This window comes from Schistocerca piceifrons, chromosome X (genome assembly GCF_021461385.2).
Source record: "Schistocerca piceifrons isolate TAMUIC-IGC-003096 chromosome X, iqSchPice1.1, whole genome shotgun sequence".
Lineage (NCBI taxonomy): Eukaryota > Metazoa > Arthropoda > Insecta > Orthoptera > Acrididae > Schistocerca > Schistocerca piceifrons.
The window spans coordinates 406,336,794-406,359,296 of record NC_060149.1 but is presented as its reverse complement, the minus strand read 5'-3'; the positions used below and the strand labels follow the sequence as shown (position 1 = coordinate 406,359,296).

At 43.6% G+C, this 22,503-nt stretch overlaps 1 protein-coding gene across 1 annotated transcript in view; it reads left to right on the top strand.

Annotated features, from left to right (window-relative positions):
• Window positions 1-22,503, top strand: part of LOC124721623 (protein quiver-like) — a 750,131-nt gene that overhangs the window by 151,948 nt on the left and 575,680 nt on the right. Inside the window, exon 2 of the mRNA XM_047246682.1 lies at window positions 532-630. Within this exon, the coding sequence (XP_047102638.1) occupies window positions 606-630 (25 nt within the window). The 5' untranslated portion in view covers window positions 532-605. The remainder of the gene's footprint in view (window positions 1-531; window positions 631-22,503) is intronic.

Genomic DNA, 22,503 nt, shown 5'->3' with positions numbered 1-22,503 from the left:
GCCACTTGCACCAACTAGTTTCCCCAGCCGGACAATTTTGGTGTTGTGGATGGTCATCCGTTGTACACTTGTGGAAATACGTTGCCCAAATTGCCTTCTTTTCTGTTCCACCGACCCGGAATGACATCGGATTGCCAAGCCGTAGTAAGTCGTAAGCTCCTTGACCACTTTATCAGTTTTAATCATGGGCAAGCACATAGAATAATTTTTCGTGGCTACAAAGTCGAAATTCCCGAAAAAAACTGGTGCGTGAAAAGACCGATTTCAGGCAGTGTTCAACCGCGAATAACAAACATTTCCGTTCCGTATTCAGAAAAACCGTTTCAGGGCTGGATTCTAAACACTTTTACGGATCCAAAAATGCAATTTTAAAACAATCGATTTTTTGAACCAAATGGTAGTAAACCTCCCCTTCACTCCCATAATGTTTAGAGCATTTGAAGCATTTTGAGAGATGCTACCGGTAGTGTTCGCCGGCCTTCCTGTGCCTGCTGGTGACGTGTTTTGTGAGAGTCCGCCGGCGTGTTGCAGGAGTGATGAGGTCTTGAGGCCGGGCGCCGCAGCAGCAGTTGGAGCGCCGCCCGCCCGCCAGCCGGCCAGGCAGCATGCGCTGGACGCTGCCCGTCCCAGGTTGGTAGCGCCACGCCGCGGCCAAGCAGCTCATGCCTTTCTCGGCAGCGTCATTGTTACTTCTCAAAAGCGCAAATAAAATTAAAGCACAACCGAAAACGATAATGTGACAGGAGAATTAATTCACAAGACTATATCTTCTTCATGGCGATCAAAGACTCGCGCACATGAAAATAAATGTGTCTGTAAATAGAAGTTGCACTGTGTTCGGTCGCTCAACCACTGTAAGATAGCACCACAGATATCGACAACAAAGACGCCGCCAACGTAGCAGGTGACAGGCACATGACGTCTGCTGTACTGTTATTCATTGCTTGGTGAGCGTATGCACATGTTGCAGACGCATTTAGTGTGGAATACATAGCAAATCACTTACACTACTGGCCATTAAAATTGCTACGCCACGAAGATGACGTGCTACAGACGCGAAATTTAACCGACAGGAAGAAGATGCTGTGATATGCAAATGATTAGCTTTTTAGAGCATTTACACAAGGTTGGCGCCGGTGGCGACACCTACAACATGCTCACATGAGGAAAGTTTCCAACCGATTTCTCATACACAAACAGCAGTTGACCGGTGTTTCCTGGTGAAACGTTGTTGTGATGCCTCCTGTAAGGAGGAGAAATGCGTAACATCACGTTTCCGACTTTGATAAAGGTCGGATTGTAGCCTACCGCGATTGCGGTTTATCGTATCGCGACACTGCTGCTCGCATTGGTCAAGATCCAATGACTGTTAGAAGAATATGGAATCGGTGGGTTCAAGAGGGTAATACGGAACGCCGTGCTGGATCCCAACGGCCTCGTATCACTAGCAGTCGAGGCGACAGGCATCTTATCCGCATGGCTGTAACGGATCGTGCAGCCACGTCTCGATCCCTGAGTCAACAGATGGCGACGTTTGCAAGACAACAACCATCTGCACGAACAGTTCGACGACGTTTGCAGCAGCATGGACTATCAGCTCGGAGACCATGGCTGCGGTTACCCTTGACAATGCATCACGGGCAGGAGCGCCTGCGATGGTCTACTCAACGACGAACCTGGGTGCACGAACGGCAAAACGTCATTTTTTGGATGAATCCAGGTTCTGTTTACAGCATGATGGTCGCATCCGTATTTAGCGACATCGTGGTGAACGCACATTGGAAGCGTGTATTCGTCATCGCCATACTGGCGTATCTCCGGGCGTGATGGTATGGGGTGCCATTGGTTACACGTCTCGGTCACCTTCTAACAACCCTGCTCAAACAAAGGTCAAAATTTAATAATGATTATGGTGTTGCTCACGTTGCTAAATACTGCATTTTCGGGCAACAACAAAGTTATTATGTGGCAGGTGTCATTAGAGCACAGTTAATAATGTCATTTCATGTAATAATGAAGAAACTAGGCACTCATCTTTTTTTTGTCCGCAGCTCGTGGTCGTGCGGTAGCGTTCTCGCTTCCCGCGCCCGGGTTCCCGGGTTCGATTCCCGGCTGGGTCTGGGATTTTCTCTGCCTCGTGATGGCTGGGTGTTGTGTGGTGTCCTTAGGTTAGTTAGGTTTAAGTAGTTCCAAGTTCTAGAGGAGTGATGACCATAGCTGTTAAGTCCCATAGTGCTCAGAGCCATTTTTTGCCACTCATCTTTGCGTTTCCTACGCTGGTCTCGTTGTAAAATCATGGCTCAATCGTCGAAAATCTAGGTGGTGATGATTCGAAGCTCGAATGCAAAGAGGCCTAGGTTTTATTCCGTTATAATCAAAAGTTTTGTAGATGCGCTTCACAAACCAGCCTTGAAGATTAAACCTTTCAAAGTTAGCACAATGGTGAAGTAAAAAAATAATCAGCACTCCGAATTTTAGTTACACTTCCTTTTTATTGCTTTTGTTGCAATACCACGTAACACACAAAACATCACTTCACAATACAAAACATACTTGAAAACATCTTCCTCACTGTTAAAGATCACATTTTATAAGCTTACTACAATATGCGTCTTTCCAACATGACGTCCAAGACTTGACTTTCTCAAGGTCCGACTCTCTAACTAACTAACTAATAATCGATTACGCGCCCAAAAATCAGAGTTACAAGTACGACAAAGATCATAGTGACAAAAGAAAGAATACACATAAGAACAATATCATTGCAATATAAACATATAGATGTATCAAAGTACCTCTACATTAATGAAATCAAATCTGAATGTCGTCTCAGAAACATGTTAACTGCTTTCCAGAAACACAGTAGAATATTGCTGGTATCGAGAGGTTCAGGTGAGCTGCCGTAATGGTTACGTAATTCAAGTACCATTACAACCTCTTGTTCGGATTGCCGGTACTTTGAACAGTGGACGTTACATTTCAGATGTGTTACGACCCGTGGATCTACCCTTCATTCGATCCCTGCGAAACCCTACATTTCAGCAGGATAATGCACGACCGCATGTTGCAGGTCCTGTGCGGGCCTTTCTGGGTACAGAAAATGTTCGACTGCTGCCCTGGCCAGCACATTCTCCAGATTTCTCACCAACTGAAAACGTCTGGTCAAGGGTGGCCGAGCAACTGGCTCGTTACATTACGCGAGTCACTACTATTGATGAACTGCGGTATCGTGTTGAATCTGCATGGGCAGCTGTACCTGTACACGCCATCCAAGCTCTGTTTGACTCAATGGCCAGGCGTATCAAGGCCGTTATTACGGCCAAAGGTGGTTGTTCTGGGTACTGATTTCTCAGGATCTATGCACCCAAATCGCATGAAAATGTAATCACATGTCAGTTCTAGTATAATATATCTGTTCAATGAATAACCGTTTATCATCTGCATTTCTTCTTGGTGTAGCAACTTTAATGGCCAGTAGTGTAAAACTTGCACCGCAAATATTGCGGAAATGCAAAGTGTTACTGATGCGCGGTTTTCACTGAGTGTGTCGGTAGTCAGGGTTCATGTTGTTAGCCAATAAACAGACCGTAATAATACTTAGAAAGTGAATTTCTTGTGCAAACATACACTTTCTTAAATAGAACAAAGGTAATTGACATTAACAGGCTAAAAGTAGAGTAAATAGGAATGTCAGTGGCATTTTTCGCTGGTTTCTAGTGCGAGTCGTTTACGAGATATCATATTCTTAAAAGTTCCCACAACAACATTTGTTTGTGCCATTCAGCCTGTATAATTGCTAGGTACAAGTTGCTTACAAAGTGCTGGTGTGTTCCTCGAGTGCATTACGACTTGCTAGTCAGTGTTGAAACGTCCCCTTAGAAAAATTATGAATGACTTTCCTAGTAAACGTCTATGTTATTTGATACAAAGACAGCTGACTAAAACTGAACGTACTCAGACAGTTGTCTCTTTACTTATCCTGATCACTACTAAACTGACACACAATATCTTTTAGCGATACGCAGTCTGACTTTCAAAAATCCCTACAAAAGAATGACCCTGACTAACAATAACCTATACCTTTCATGAATCACTTACCTCACAAAAATCTTCGTTATTCGAACTACTGCGAAACAGTGAGTGGTAATACTGCCAGCTAAATAAAAGATTCTAACTACTGAAGTCACTAACTACTGATAGGCATAGTTAGCAAATGAAAGATTTTGATAGATAACAAACAATGTATTTACCTTAATAATGTTCAAAAGTCATCATATATATATATATATATATATATATATATATATATATATATATATATATATATATATATCAATTCATGACATCCATCTTCACAGATTTCCTTTTTCTGGCGGACTCACGTCCAGATCGTCCGCTTATAGTAACCTCTTAAAACTCTAGCATCTCTCTCTCTCCTCCACATCCACCACTGCTGGCGGCTCACCTCCAACTGCCCAACGCTACGTGCTGTTCACATCCAACTGCCCAACACTACACTAGTGAATATTTCAACGATGAGTCCAACCAGCCTACTGCACACCGCGCAGTCAGTGATTTTCAGACAGAGCTTGGCGTTACCAACATAAAAACCTAAACATCCTACTTACAGTGTGTGACCGTCCAACCTGAAGGTAGTGAGTTGACCATGGGATTTAATGGCTCTGAGCACTATGGGACTTAATATCTGAGGTCATCAGTCCCCTAGAACTTAGAACTACTTAAACCTAACTAACCTAAGGACATCACACACATCCATGACCGAGGCAGGATTCGAACCTGCGGCCGTAGCGGTCACGCTGTTCCAGACTGAAGCGCCTAGAACCGTTCGGCTACAACGCCCGGCTGGCGATTGGATTTACCAAGCCAGAAAAAACCGACATGCTCGTGGTGCATGCCGAGTGTAGGAAAAATGCAGTTCGTTCTTGTAAGATGTATGCGGCAAGATATTCCAATAGACGTCAACCATTTCAGCAGTTATTTATCAACCTCTTCAGTCAGTTACGTGAAAGTGGTAGTGTGACACGTATACAACGTAAGAGAAGGAAACAAGTGACGACAGAAGAGGAGGAAATCAATGTTCTTGCTGCTGTTGCAGTTGATCTGCATGTTAGCTCCCACGCAGTAGCACGAGGAAGTGACAAGAGTCAGGCAAGTCTCCCGAACATTCTCCTTCGACATTCCTGTCACACCTCTCTCCGTCAAGAGCTGCACGATAACGATTATGCGAATCGTGTTAACTTATATACATAGGCGTTAAGACAGGATACTTCAGATGTGTCATGTATCTTGTTTAGTGATGGAGCCATATTCATCAGTCATAGGCACGTAAATCGCCGAAACATGCACTAGTGATCTGTTGACCATTTCCGTTGCCTTCGTCAGCCGGAACGCCAGCGTCCATGGAGTGTAAATGTGTTGTATGCTATAGTGAACCATCAGCTCATAGGCCCGTATTTGACAGACAGAGCACTGAACGCGCCTAAGTATCTCAGCCTCCTAACAGACCATCTTCCACGGATGCTAGAAGACGTCTCTTTGCAGACTAGGAGGAACCTGGGGTAAGAACATGATGGCTGTCCAGCCCGTAGTGCACGAAGTACTACAGCATGTCCTCACGAATTGTTTCCAAATCGTTGGATTGGACGCAGAGAACCTGTTTTCCGGATTTGACACCTGTAGATTTTTTTCTGTGGGGAAAGCTGAAAAACGCTGTCTACAAGGACATACCAACTACATCCCATGATATGCAACGACTTATTACTGCAGCCTGCTCGGACATCTCCACTGAAAGCACGTCCGCAGCAATCGTTCCATAACAGCATATATTGCTGTCGCCGGCGATCATTTTGAATACCACCTGTGGTGGTCAATCGTCTCATTGCTGGTTAGAATCAACATAGCTAGTGTACGCACTTGTTCTTTAGTACGCTACCACAGGTATTGCCCAGCTGTCGGTGTGGGAACTTTTCGAAATTCGATATCTCGTAAACGACTCGCACAAGAAACCTGCAACAAACACCATTGTCATTCTAATTTATCCTACTATTAGTCTGTTAGTGTCAATAGGCGTTGTTCCATTTAAAATAGTGTACGTTTGCACAAAACTACACTTCATTAGTATTATCACAATCTGTTTGCCGGCCGGTGTGGCCGAGCGGTTCTAGGCGCTTCAGTCTGGGGCCGCGCGACCGCTACGGTCGCAGGTTCGAATCCTGCCTCGGGCATAGATGTGTGTGATGTCCTTAGGTTAGTTAGGTTTAAGTAGTTCTAAGTTCTAGGCGACTGATGACCTCAGATGTTAAGTCCCATAGTGCTTTTTTTTTTAACAATCTGTTAATTGGCTAACAATGCGAGCCCCTGACGACCAATCCACATCGTTAGCATTTTCGATTTCCGCAATATTTGCGGAGCAATTTTTATGTGATTCACCTTGTATATCCATATGCCGCAGTGTCGATCAATTCAAGAATAACCAGATTAATCCACGGTTCCCGGGCATAAAGTTCAGTTGCAGACAGGGAAAGAACCTGGAGGTCGGGCATGCTGACGTGAAGATCTTATGCTGCGTTGCCTTCGAAAAGTTTGAGGAGACTAGCTGTGCAGTCTCAGATTTCGTATGACAGTGCTTGTAAAACGACGTAGAAGCTAAAATTTCGTGCACGTCACGATCACAGAGCGCCAGGTAAAAACACGCATCTATGTACTGTACATGGTCTCGGTCATTTGTTGAGATCGATGGAATAGCAGAACTAGTCTGTGTGGTCGTGCGGTAGCGTTCTCGCTTCCCACGTCCGGGTTCCCAGGTTCGATTCCCGGCGGGGTCAGGGATTTTCTCTGCCTCGTGATGGCTGGGTGTTGTGTGCTGTCCTTAGGTTAGTTAGGATTAAGTAGTTCTAAGTTCTAGGGGACTGATGACCATAGATGTTAAGTCCCATAGTGCTCAGAGCCATTCGAACCATTTTGAACTAGTCTGTGATCTCTTCAGTGATGAGGCGTGGTGTCATCTTAGCTCACCAGTTCCCACGAGGAATCAGCTGCAGGCGGGAGGGTATTCAAACTGGAACAACGCTTTCAGCAAGATGTAGTCATAACGTTTTCGTTATAATCTTCAGAAAGTGAAGTTACATATTTAATTTTTGCGTATTTTCAGGTGCGTGTCTGCACTTCTGGTACATACAGAAATCCTTGCAGCACACGATTCCGTAGTATGCCGCTAGGGGAGCCTATATTGAGCCTCCCATTGGATAGACCGGTCGCCTGGTGCAAGTCTTCTTAGTTGACACCACTTCAGCGACTTGAGCGTTAATGGAGATGATATGATATGAAGACAGCACAACAACCAGTCCCCGAGTGAAGATATTCTCCTACCCATTCGGGAATCGAACCCAGACCCCTTGCATGACATTCAGCTGCGCTGGTTACTCAGCTATCGAGGCGGACAACAAAATTGTTAATGTGCAGTAAACAGCAGTAATTCGTATCGGGCATCAGTAAAAATGTTGTAACTGTGTCAGGCCAATCTGTGTGAATTCTTTAGCCACCTGGATTGGCCTGTGATCGCTACAAAATTTCCGTTGCTGCCGAAAACGAATTGCTACACGATGCATCACTTTATGAATGGGTTGCGCCACGTTGTTGTGGCTCCTGTAACAGTGTGCTACTGTTCTGTGCGCTGAGATTTCAACATATAGGATCCGTCAAAAAGGTCTTTACAACTTTGGAATGATACAGAAATTTATTGAGATAACTTACAGAATCGATAGCTGTGTAAATTTTGTAGCAAACAGCCTCAAGTTTCACATAAAAGTGCCATGTGTGACTACCGTTTGTGCCGCGGCAAACATCCCACCTGTAATCAGTTTCTTCCCACACTCTTTGCAGCCAGTCAGGCGTAACTTGTGCAACAGCAGCGTAGTTTCGATTTTTCAGGTAGGCTAAATTGTTTGGCAGGTGAGGAACATACACGCGTTCTTTTATGTAACCCCAGAGAAAGAAATTCAGTGATGTCACTTCTGGGGAGCGAAGTGGCCAGGCAATTGGCCCTTCACGGCCAATCCAACGACCTGGGAAGCGATTATCGATGAACCTGCCTCGACAAAGGTTTTGTATGTAAATTGTAGGCCTACTTGGAAGTACCTTAGAGTATTCGGTGCGAAATTTACGCAGAGCAGTTGTTGCGGAGCTCGTTTCATGAAACCGAAATACACAGCGAGAAAGCTCCGCACCATAAAAGTAGCCATTTTAACTGTGCACTGCGCTGGCGCTCCTGGTGGCGGAATGGGGTACTAATGCACTATGTAAATCCAAGTTGAGGTTGTTTGCTGCAAAATGACAGATCTACCAATTCTGTAAGTTATCTCAATAAATTTCTATATCCTTCCAATGCGCGTGGAGCACAGATGACGAACGGACGGCGAAATAGGCAGAACTATTTTAATCGGTGGCTATGGCGCGAATTCGTGAGTGTGGGGGAGAAAACAAACCGGCATAGCACAATTCAGTTACAGTTATGAGGCGTGATTTTCTTCGGCACTATACGTGTATACAGTGTGCAGATCTCGTATTATACCACTGACAACCATGGTCGCCCAATCTCACACTACGTGATTCTTTTTCTGGAAGTTTCTAAAATACTCTATGTTCCACCGCTTCCACCAACTTTGGGTGAACAGCGATGACATGTAGCAACAGCAATGAATGCAGTAACTCGCGACATGCTTGCAAAAGTATGGGACAAGACTGAATTGGGTCTGGACGTTTGTCGTCGCTCTGGTGAAGGGCACATTGAATATTTGTGATGGGTAAATGTAAACTTTGAACCTAAATGTAATTGTAAAAAGTGCCCCAAAGTTGCAAACGCATTCACGTAAAAAATACGAGGCGTTAAAAATATTTCATTTTTTTGGTGGTGATAGTATGAACTGACCCAAGACAAAACATCCAGTAAATATGGGGTCTGGAATGCACACCGTAAGAGCTATGAGCACTTGTTCACCTTTGCTACTGTGAAAGACATTTCTTCTACTGCAAGCTCTTTGCTATTATGGATGACCTACAAAATCCAGCAAACAAATGAGGACACATTCCTCTCTTATTATTCATGGATACAGCATGCAGCAAACATCTGTTTGTGTTGTTACTGTACAATGTATTCATTGTTTTCGGTATTAGGTCTAAGAGAATCAGTTTATATTTTGATAAGTTTGTGAAATACTTTAACTTTGCAATTTTATCTTGCACTCACTAGCATAATGGAAACTGGCAAATATGATCTTCTGTTATGTTCTGGTGGATGGATGCAAACATACTGTATACCGAAAAATATCCAGAACGCGGGGCATCATGTGCACTACTATTGAGCCATCCTTTCCAGCGACTACCAGGCTCTGGCCCCAGAGCTCCAAAATCGGCAGGTCGTTGCAGACCTCACACCATCCGTACTCCTGTTGTGGAGGAGCGAGCATGTAATAGCATGCAGATTACATTAGAAGGTCTGCTGTTTCAAAGTCGTAGAATAATGTGTTCTCCTTCGCCTACTCAATTGTTTACCGCTTTCTGTACGTCGTTCATGACAGCAAAGAGCTTGCAATAGAAGAGATGTGTTTCACATTAGCGAAGATGAACGAGTGCTTCCAGATCTTAAGGTATGCGTTTCAGAGCCCATGTTTACTGGAAATTTTTGTTTTGTTTTGGTCCATACTACCACCCCTCAAAATATGGAATACTTTTTTAATACCCTCTATACATTTGGATAATAGGAGGTTGTTTTGAACGTAAAAAGCTTTGTAGTCCTATGGCTAAGTTAAAATACACCCCAATTTCTATGTTCATTCATGAAGACGATATAGTCTTGTGAAATCAGATGAATCTTTATGAAGCACCCTGTACTGTTGCAGAATAATCTTAGTTATCTAAACTACTCAAAAAAATATTGGCATCACAATCATGAGATGCGTCGTTTTTGTTTGTTTGATCAGAAACCTCTTTCTCAATACTCCTTGGACGACACGAAACCGCTTCATTCAGCCACCCGTGCAATGCAGCTGAAAGAAAGCTTGCATGCTCACATGGGAAGCATCCCACCTACAAGTGCTAAGGCCGAATAAAAATTATTTTAAATACGGAGATCAGCCTTCTCTGTCACTTGTCAGGGTCATTTAACTGTGAAGCTCAGCATTTTCGTACAGTCGTTGTTTGAAGGTTTACGTGCGTAAAGACTGGAGAAGCCAAGTCACTGAAGAAATAATACGGTGTAACAGACAGTTATGACCAGCAGATTGACAGGAGTCATAATTGAGGAATTCTTAGGAAACAAGTTTCACATTTTCTTCAAACGATATATGCTATAACATATGCAGTACTTACAAATTCGTATATCCCAGCAGAACATGTCGTGGTAAATATCTCGATAATGTGATCACTTCGACTATTGCAGTGTAGATACATCGAAAATGTTGAGCATACTGTTTCCTTCCACTGTGATTTAATCACTTCAATGAAACTCCTCATTTCCACAGCGATGATGATAAGGGAAGAACGAACCACAACACAGCAACTTCTGTTTCGGGAATTATCACTGTGTAAGAACTGGATTTGTTAATATACACATTCCAGCCACATTAACGTGACAGCTGCCTATGTTCGACGTCAAAGTGCGGTAACCACTCACAGACAGCACGTGGCTGCATTAGCAGGGCATGGTATATAAAGCGTGTCGGGGACGCGGAAAACAGTGCAGTCATTGTCGTAATACGGAAATGGAGCGGTTTAACTGACGACCAGAAGGGCACGTTCGTTGACTTTCGGGCCAAGGACGGAAGCATTGACGAAACGGCACAATTCGTAAACTACTCGCGTGGTTCGAAGAACACCAGGATAAATTTTCCGTACTCCCGTGGCCACCAAGCTCCCCGGATATAAACTCGATCGAGAATCTATGGATTGTTTGCGCCATGGATCCCCAGCCGAGAAACCTAGCGCAGCTGACCATGGCGCTGGAATTGGTATGGCTCCACATCCCTGTCGGTAACTTCCAAATCTCAGTGACACTCTTCCTGCACGTCTTGCACTGAAAAGGTGGTTATTCATACTTTTGACAAGTCATCACATTAATGTGACTGGACAGTGTGTATTGGTTCAAGAATATGTTTCGCTTTTTGGCAAGCAATATATCATTTATGGCTCTCGTGAATCTGCCGATGTAAAGGTTTGCTAGTTGGAATGCTAGTTGGAATTTTTTCTTCAGCAACCTGTGCTTCTGTAGGCTTTAAACTCACTAACCTTCAAACGTCCGCATTACACAAATGCACAGTTTGTAATATGTAGGTGGTGGAAAATAATTTTTTTGAGCAGTTTATTGTGTAATTCGACATTTTTTAATTATTATTTCGTCCTTGAAATTTGTTACAGTCAATGGTCTATCACCAGTCTTCTGCGGAAGTTGTTAGTTTGTGTATTGTGTCTGTACGAGAGAATGAACCTTTGGCTTTACAGCCTAATGTACACTTGATTGAAACTTCATGACATGTTAAAATTCTGTGCCAAATCAGGACACGAACCTGGGGCATTGGATTTCGCGGGCATTAGCCTTATTCGTTGAACTATACTGGTTTGTCGGACATCTTCAACCTTGCGGTAAAAGTTCCTTCCGTAGATGACAAGGGTGCTGGTTCTAAAACTAATCTGGCGGACAGTTAATGACTCTGTACGTTGCGATACCAACGTTGCCGGTATTTTACAAACTAAAAATTTTGCGAAAACTTGGCTATACCGTAATTATAAGGATTATTAGTTAAAACAGTGACCATGTAAAATTTAGGTACAAAACTTTTGAATCAAAGTCATCATAGCCGGCTTCAGGTTTATAAATCATTTTCAGAAGGCAGCTAGCGTCTTTTTATTGAGGCCTTATTTTGTGGTGACTTAGTGACTTGGTAACGTAGAACCCACAAAATAATTATCATTTTGAATTGAAAATAATTGGAAATGTGTGTTAAAATGAAGGATAATATCGAATATGGTCTTTTATTTTCATTGATTTGTAGTCTGGCGAGGAATTGGGACACATGTAAATGGACGATGCAGTCGTCACATATTTCTAGTACAGCTTTTCAGAATGTTCATCTTGTGGTTGAAGCCTGCTTTTGGTCCCTCTTTGCTTTCTGATATGCGAGGTGATTTTGCTGAAGGGCAAAAAAAAAAATGCAGGAAACGGTGCAAAAAAGATCATATGCACGTATGGCCGGAAATTCGTACCACGGAAGTACAGCCACTAGAAAGTGGAGGCAAAAGATCTTTTAAATTTAGAGTGTAGGTTTGAATGACTGAAAGCGCACATGAGAATACACCAGGAAAGTGGCAATGTGTCCTCTGTACTAACATTTTAGGCTCAGACTCAAGAGGACAGTGAGCTTGAGCACCATTATGCAGCAGCCACATGACCCTTCGTAGCAAGAAAGACACATCTTCCAGCAGTAGAGGCAGCGACATCTACAGGGAGCGCAGATATGCCTCACCTGTGCGACACTGTGGAAGGATGACTGGTCCCACCAGGCAGTGGCCAATAATCCCAGCCCACACATTAAGGCTGATCCAGTACCGTTGTTTCTCTGCCATCGTGCCAAGACTGCTTGTGAAGGTTGACGATAAAGCCAGTCGCAAACGCTGCTTTATCTGTGAACAGGATGGATGACAGACGACCCAGTAACGTGGTGGCCTATGCGACGAACTAGCGATAAAACCGTAGCTGCAGAGTCAAGTCCATAGATAAAAAACTTGCACGTGTTGCAAGTCATGCAGATTGTGGCAGTTGTGGATAACGTTCCACACCGTCGTCGGGCTTACTCCATGTTGAAAGGCTACCTGCCTGTTGCTGATACTGAAGCCACTGCGAAAGATCTTTTATCTCCACCTTCAAGTGGGTGTACCACCCTTGGAACGCGTTTCCAGCCATATATCCATATGACCCTTTTTGCTCCTTATCCTCTCAGGGATCTTATCCTGAATATTACTGCCTTTTAGCTAAATCACACTGTGAAGTAGTGCAACTAGAGTCCTGACTTCAGGAAACACAATTATCTTCTTTAACGCTCATACATGTTTTGATGAAGTTTCACCATCGTCAATGAGTTAATTTTATTTTCTGTCGAAAATCAGGTGAAGATTTAGCCTGATAATACATGCAGTTTTGGGATTATCACTTTTGTATTTATAACGTTATTACCGAAATATACAGGGCGAATCACCTAAAATTTGCACCGCAAATACTGGGGAAATGGAAAGTGCTACTGATGTGCCGTTTTCACTGAATTGATTGGTAGTCAGGAGCTCGTTTTGTTAGATAATCAACAGAGTGTAATAATAATTATAAACTGTTTGTGCAAACACACTTTTTTAAATGGAACAATACTGATTGACATTAACAGTCTAAAACTAGGGTAAATTAGAATCTCAGTGGTGTTCTCAGGTTCCTAGTGCGAGTCGTTCACAGGAAACCGTATTTTGAAAAGTTCCCACACCGAATCTTGTTTGTGCCGTTCAATTTGCGTAGTTTTTAGGTACGATGGTTTATGTTGGTTTACAGTGTACTTGTGTGTTCCTTGAATGTAGTGCAACTTGCTAGTCAGTTAGTGTGCGACAGTCTAAGCACTAGGCCGTGAGTGGACGATGGGATTTACCAACGTAGAAAACGGCGACATGCTCATGGTGTATGGAGAGTGTAGGAAGATTGCAGTTCGTTATTGTACGGTGTATGCAGCAAGGTATCCTAATAGATGTCAACCATCTCAGCATTTATTTATCAACCTTTTCAAAAAGTTACGTGAAAGTGGTAGAGTAACATCTAGGCAACGTATGAGAAGGAAACAAGTGACGACAGAAGAGGGGGAAATTAATGAAATTAATGTTGTTGCTCCTGTAGCAGCTGACCCGTACGTTAGCTCCCGCGCAATAGCACGAGGAAGTGGAACGAGTAAGGCAAGTGACCTACACATTCTCCATCGACGTATGTTCCATCGTCTCTCCATCAAGATCTGCATGGAAACGATTATGAGAAGCGTGTTAACTTCTGTACATGGGCATTAAGACAGGATACTCCAGATATCTCATGTATCTTGTTTAGTTATGAGACCATATTTACCAGTCGTGGCCATATAAACCACCGAAACATGCATTACTGGTCTGTTGACAATCCCCGTTTCCTTCGTCAGGTGGAACGTCAGAGTCCATGAAGTGTAGACACGTGGTCACGGGTAGTGAACCATCAGCTCATAGGCCTGTTTTTCATAGAAGGAACACTGAACACGCACAAGCATCGCAGCTTCCTAACAAATGGTTCAAATGGCTCTGAGCACTATGGGACTTAACATCTGTGGTCATCAGTCCCCTAGAACTTACAACTACTTAAACCTAACTAACCTAAGGACATCACACACATCCATGCCCGAGGCAGGATTCGAACCTGCGATCGTAGCAGTCGCGCGGTTCCGGACTGCGCGCCTAGAACCGCTAGAACACCGCGGCCGGCAGCTTCCTAACAGATTATCGTCATGGAAGATGAAAAACGTTCGTCTGCGGACAAGGAGGAACCTTGGTGTAAGAACATGATGGCAGTCCAGTCCATAGTGTACGATATACTAGAGCATGTCTTCACGAATTGTTGTAAAATCGTTGGACCTGTTTCTTGGCCGGCCCGTTCCACGGATTTGACACCTGTAGACTTTCTTCTGTGGGGAAAATTGAAACACGCTGTCTACAAGGACATACCAACTACACCCGATGATACGCAGCGTCCAGTTACCGCAGACTGCTCGGAAATCTCCGCTGAAATGCTAACACGTGTGCAGAGGCGTTCTGTACCACAATGGAAGGGTGTATTGCCGGTGCCGGTGATCATTTTGGACACAACCTGTGATGGTCGATTGTCTCTTTACTGGTCAGAATCCACATAAATGATGTATGCACTTGTGTTATTCTTTAGTGTGTGCAAGCACAGATACTGCGAAAGTGTCGGCGTGGAAACTTTTCAAACTACGATATCTTGTGAATGACTAGCACTAGCAACCTGCAACAAAGACCACTGGCCAAATGTATCAGGCATGGAACTATACCCCACAATCTGACATGCAGCACTCGAATAACAAAAATGGTTCAAATGGCTCTGAGCACTTTGCGACTCAACTGCTGTGGTTATAAGTCCCCTAGAACTTAGAACTACTTAAACCTAACTAACCTAAGGACATCACACACATCCATGCCCGAGGCAGGATTCGAACCTGCGACCGTAGCGGTCGTGCGGTTCCAGACTGTAGCGCCTTTAACCGCTCAGCCACTCCGGCCAGTCGAATACCACAATGCATACTCGTTTGCATACTTGCTTTGAACATTCTGGCAGTTACGCCGGTTATTAATGTACCAGCATTTCACATTTGCAGCGGATCATTTCGCACTTACGTTAACCTTACAACGATAATTAATTAAATATTTTACCTAGACAAATGCGTTCATGACACTTCATTACTCTACTTTAATTGTTTTTATGTGCTGTGATTTTTTACGCCAGTGTGTGTTTTTGCTTGACTTCTTCACTACCAATTTTTTTCGGAGGGAAAGACGTTGAAGTATGGTTATTTTAATTAATTCGGAGTCACAAGTAACAGCATGAAAAAAATATATGCCACAATTTCACTTAACAACACGAGGAAGAGTGAAAAGTACGAAGTTATTCGTAAGTACCTCCGGAATTTCAGAAGACGAATGTGCAAGAGCTGCAAGACATGTAGAAAACAGACACACATCGATGGATAAAGCGTCTCTTTAATTTTTTATTCACGGTACAGTTGATCAATATGGGCAGCGTTTGTGACGCACCAAACGTCAATACATGCGTGCAGTTCATTGACACGAATTGTCCGGGAAGGCGCGACAGCAGCCCGCTTTGCAAATCTGTTCGTTGGATGGCCTACCTCCATGCGTAAACTAATTCCATGCAACCATACACAGTAAAGGGTTAAGGGGTTAACGATAAAATTAGTAGGAAGCGGAGCCTGCATGCGCTATCTATAATCATAAGAAATCTATAAACCATTGGCAGTTTTGCCTTTACCAATGGTAAATTGGTGTATAGAAATAACATGCAGCAAAATCCCACTGGTCTTCTGAAAACATATCGTGGAACACCTATGTCACACTATTAGTGAAAGCGTTAAAAAAGGCATATGATTCCGGAGACAGACAAGGTAGACAGACTTTTTCATTGTTACAGATGAATTCGGAGATAAAAGAGGGAGAGAGAGAGAACTGATTAAACAAACTCTGACCATAACTTCAGAAACTGTATTTTTAGAATATTTTTCTTAACCGTTCGAGATCAAAAGACGGATCAGACAAAGGGATGGATTACCGCCATTGCTGTTCATTTTAGTTCTGGGAAAAGTGATAAAGAAATGGGAAAATTAATCTAAAGGCTTAAATACTAGCGGAAGTCTGCAAAATGAAACTCGCGTTCATTGTCTAGTATTTGCTGATTACACAGCATCGCTCTCCAATAAAAGACCAGAAGCAATCCAGTCTACAGAGAAACTCCCCGAAAGAGCGGCAAAAGTACGGCACAAAATTTCATACTGTAAGGCGCACTATATGTAAGGGAACAAATCAAAATTTTACAATTAACCTTGAATCACAGTTGCTGCAGAATATCTCAAGGAGACAAATTCAGGTGACTACCAGAAATCACTGAAAGTGTAGTTCACAATGTGGAAGCTAGCTTGGCAGCCATAATGACCTTCGAAATCGGCAATCAGTTTTCGTAAAGTGGCATGTGACAAAGACATTGACTTTTATAATCTAATCCGATACAGAAGACACATGTCTCCTTCGCAGATCCAAACCGCCTCATTTCGCAGACTTCTTCTAAGTAGGACTTTATCAATCAGACAACAAAGAATTTTGACTTCTCTGTTGCCTTTCAATAATGCGTCTAAACGTTACCCCCATATACTAGCGCTGTCTGAGTGCTAAGATTGTCTTGCAGCAAAACAAGAGATGTCTTTTGCACACGCGAGAGAGGTATATTATTAAAATTAAGTTGTCCACCACACTTAGCAAGAGTTGCGAAGTGCTTTCTGAAACTGAAACCAAATCTAAACCAGTGTGACACACTTCTGAACGCTAGTTACAAGCAGGACGTAATGAAAGATATCCCAAAATCTCTTATCATACCTCGCCAAACCATCTGTAGGAAAATTCAAAGATTTAACCACTTGTTCTTTTTTATAACTAACATAAATGCCATCAATGATTCTGATTGCATACGAAGAATATCATTTACACTAAAGACTTGTTTACATACTCTGTGGACGGTCTACAGAATCATGCCTGTTTTGAGAATATACAAGATGTTATTGTACATCTCTATCTTAGGTTGTGAACTGTGTAACTGATGTTCAATATGTGTGAGTTTCTGCATAAGAGAACAGAAGAATACGATAAGTGCAACTGAATCCAAATTCGCCATTATGTAACGAAGTTGATGGTCGCCACACCGAACATTTAATCGACAATAGCGAAGCCACAGATTCGGTTTACAGTATAAATATGTCTGAAAAGACCGTGTGCAGAGTCGTGGTCTTTTTTCTGGTGGTGGTGGTGGGGGGGGGGGGGAGGGTGTCTAGGTGCTCGATTCTTATTTGAAATAGGAAAGTGAGGTAAACAGTTTTTGGCTTCACCCGAACCAGCAACCATTTCTATAGTCATACGAACATCTGTCTTACTTCAGCTATGTCAAAGTATATTAAGAAGGTTTGAAAGACGAACCGGAGCTGGCATCCAGGCTAATTGTCCGAATCGATTAACTCCTTTTGCAAAAGATTTTAATTGGGCTCAAATTAATGCTCAGCTAATGGCACAATTTGTAAGCGCATGGTTCGGATTTTACGTGTTAAAACAGTCACTATCGTTAGGATTTTACTTGCAAAAGCAGTCACCCTCAAATAACTCTGGCCTGGAGCGCGACTGATTGTTCAAATGTGGTCCACCGCTGTATCGGATCTAGGTCTAAATTAGGTTTTAACCATTTGAAAAAATCTTGCTTCATTTGGATTTTACGTGCAAGAAACACTTTTTTCTGTGGGGTTTTTGAAGCGCCTCACATCTGTACTTCAAACTTGTACGAATCGGTTCAAACTTTTCACGAATGTAGATTTATGGATAAAGTCAAAACGAAATTTTTTATCCAATAATCTTTCTGCGTTGTCAAGATACAATAGTTCAAAGTCGAGATAAATGTAGTACGTAAAATTAGTTCTTACGTGAATTGAAAGCGCAGAAACAAATAAACGAAAAATTCATTCTTACGATAAAATTGAAAACTCACATCTCAAATCTAGCTTCTTTCGAATTTTACGTGCAAAAAACATGTTTTTTGTGAGTTTTTATACGCGCGCTGCTCCTATGTTTCAGACTTGTGCGATTCGGTTCAAATTTTCCACTTGTTAAACCTACTTCCCCAACACAGTTATCTGTGTTGGGGAAAGCCCCACCCCCTGTTATATGTACTGTGAGGGGTGTAAGAACAAATAGAAATAAACTTATGTGCTTGTATAGAGTGGGATGCACCTACTATAGTAAGTACCCGAGAGTGGGGATGCATCTATAATAGGAAGTATCCCGGAGTGGGGATGCGTGCATCCTAAACTCTAATGACACACCGTCTCATATTGCACGACATGACAAATGACATGTTGGACGACATGATGGCATGTGTAGTGTTATAGGGCATGATATCATGTGTCATGTTACTTTACTTGACACTATGCATCATATTACGTGACATAGGTATTAATACAGACAAGTAAAAAAGCGCGAATATGTCAAGATGTTTTGATACAATAGGAGCAGTCTTCATTTTGGTTCTAATATCAATAAACTTTTTCGAGCTACAGTATTCTGGTCTTTCATTTAGCCTGCAGATTGCGTAGAAAGTGCGGTGTGCCGCAGAAACTTTGTTTCACATTTTCGGATATACACTCCTGGAAATTGAAATAAGAACACCGTGAATTCATTGTCCCAGGAAGGGGAAACTTTATTGACACATTCCTGGGGTCAGATACATCACATGATCACACTGACAGAACCACAGGCACATAGACACAGGCAACAGAGCATGCACAATGTCGGCACTAGTACAGTGTATATCCACCTTTCGCAGCAATGCAGGCTGCTATTCTCCCATGGAGACGATCGTAGAGATGCTGGATGTAGTCCTGTGGAACGGCTTGCCATGCCATTTCCACCTGGCGCCTCAGTTGGACCAGCGTTCGTGCTGGACGTGCAGACCGCGTGAGACGACGCTTCATCCAGTCCCAAACATGCTCAATGGGGGACAGATCCGGAGATCTTGCTGGCCAGGGTAGTTGACTTACACCTTCTAGAGCACGTTGGGTGGCACGGGATACATGCGGACGTGCATTGTCCTGTTGGAACAGCAAGTTCTCTTGCCGGTCTAGGAATGGTAGAACGATGGGTTCGATGACGGTTTGGATGTACCGTGCACTATTCAGTGTCCCCTCGACGATCACCAGTGGTGTACGGCCAGTGTAGGAGATCGCTCCCCACACCATGATGCCGGGTGTTGGCCCTGTGTGCCTCGGTCGTATGCAGTCCTGATTGTGGCGCTCACCTGCACGGCGCCAAACACGCATACGACCATCATTGGCACCAAGGCAGAAGCGACTCTCATCGCTGAAGAAGACACGTCTCCATTCGTCCCTCCATTCACGCCTGTCGCGACACCACTGGAGGCGGGCTGCACGATGTTGGGGCGTGAGCGGAAGACGGCCTAACGGTGTGTGGGACCGTAGCCCAGCTTCATGGAGACGGTTGCGAATGGTCCTCGCCGATACCCCAGGAGCAACAGTGTCCCTAATTTGCTGGGAAGTGGCGGTGCGGTCCCCTACGGCACTGCGTAGGATCCTACGGTCTTGGCGTGCATCCGTGCGTCGCTGCGGTCCGGTCCCAGATCGACGGGCACGTGCACCTTCCGCCGACCACTGGCGACAACATCGATGTACGGTGGAGACCTCACGCCCCACGTGTTGAGCAATTCGGCGGTACGTCCACCCGGCCTCCCGCATGCCCACTATACACCCTCGCTCAAAGTCCGTCAACTGCACATACGGTTCACGTCCACGTTGTCGCGGCATGCTACCAGTGTTAAAGACTGCGATGGAGCTCCGTATGCCACGGTAAACTGGCTGACACTGACACGGCCAACACCGCGGTTCCTGGTGTGTCCGCTGTGCCGTGCGTGTGATCATTGCTTGTACAGCCCTCTCGCAGTGTCCGGAGCAAGTATGGTGGGTCTGACACACCGGTGTCAATGTGTTCTTTTTTCCATTTCCAGGAGTGTAGGTTCCTGATATCAAAACGGTCACAATTTTTTCTTCTACAATCACAAAACTCTTAAAACATTCTGTAACACACTGTATAGAAAGATCCACCACTAATTACAAAAATGAATATCTTTATATATTTCAGTTGAATCAACAGAATAACGCAACAGCTTACTCAACGCAAATACGTCGCATAAAAATCATAATACACGAATAGCACGCTTGAGAATGGGAATAAGCTCCGAAAAAGCGCCATGCAAGAAATAAATAGGAGAAAATCATGGCTGGTAGCAGAAAATTTGTTTTTACACTTTCAGACTTCCACCGGCCATTTCTAATCGATAAAATAAATGTGAACCCCTTCTGGATTTATTTTCTCTGAAAAAACGCACGGGGGTTGATTGCCACAAATCTGTAAATCAGAATGCTTGTCACATATGGGCCCTCACACGCTCAGTATTTATTGCGCAATATTGTGTATTGAGCAATAATATTTGCTGTCTGAGGTCAGTATTGGCGGTCTGCGAAATATGTTGAAGGAGACTGCAGAGCTTTAAAAACAATGACGCTCGTTAAAAATATTGTGCAATATATCATACTGTCTAGTACTGAGTTTCTCGATCTGAGTAGACTTTTTGCCAGTTATACCGTTGCCCCGGGAGTACCACTAGGTGGTAGTCTACACACACACACACCCCTGCCCATTTTCATTGTTTTATGTTTTATGTAATGTCAATGTACTTAACCCACACTTGCTTGGTCCTAGTCATTGTTCTTATGTAATGTTTCGTGTATTGTAATTTTTTGTGCTTCTCATACGAAGTATATATTGTGACGCATAAGGAAGGTAGTGCAAAACACATATCATTTCATCCCGAGAGCGAGAGAAATTCACTTCACTCCGAACTAATTTTGGCAAAGAACTGATAAAAAAATTGCAAATGATTAGAGAGTGGGTTGGAAAATGTATGTGGAAGCACCGTGTATTGTAGTATTCCGAAGAAATGAATTTGGTGAACTGTCAGGAAAGGCCAGATACGTCGCTGACCCCAACAGCAGAGGAAAGAAGATCATGGACGCGTGGCAGTAAGCAGATGTGTTTATTTTACTTGTAGCAGTTCTCAGAGTTGGCAAATCAGATCAGCCTACCTGTTCACTGAGTACACATGTCTGTTTTTCTTTCAACGGTTGTCACAGCACAGATATGAGACCATGTAAGCTATCAGTCATCATAGTTGTTTTATTCCATTTGCAACATTAGTTGCAGTAAAGAGGTAATGGAGAACAGCATACGCACCCGATAAATTGTACATTTCACTTGTTTCATTTGTAATTAGTGATCTGTCGTTTACGAATCTATGCTGCCATGAAATACACTTCGGCCCACTGAAATGTTCACAGAATGCCTCTCGGAATTGTTTCGCCATTCTGCATAATTTCTGCTTGTGTGATACACATCCGCACCGTCGAGCGCCGACATATTCGCTATGAAGGCATAATTCTAACTGCCGTGTCCCGGACTGACAAGCCAAAAGATTTATGATAACTGCCCAACGTGGGGGTGGGTGCCGCCTGGTGGCGTTGCAGGCACATGACGTGGTAACAAATGTACGTAAGCGATGCAAACACGGACGGGGATCACCCTAGCGAAGATAATGGGCAGCAAATACGGAAATCCATTGATATAAGTGACTTTGACAAAGGGCAGATAGTTAACACGCACAGCCTGCTAACGAGTGTCTCGAGAACAGCGAAGCTGCTCGAATGTTCACGTGCTACTGTCGTGAGCATCTCCGAAAAGAGGTAGGACAGTAAAACTAACCACAAGGCAGTAAATGGTGCCATTACCGCGTACGCAAATCATCGGCCCGTTATTTACACAGATTACATGACGTGTGCGTAGACATCTAATACCACATACCTCCAAAAACCTGCCAACAAACTGTTGGATCCACGACTTCACAGAACGTGGGGTGCGGAGGTTCAAATGGCTCTGAGCACTATGCGACTTAACTTCTGAGGTCATCAGTCGCCTAGAACTTAAAACTAATTAAACCTAACTAACCTAAGGACATCACACACATCCATGCCCGAG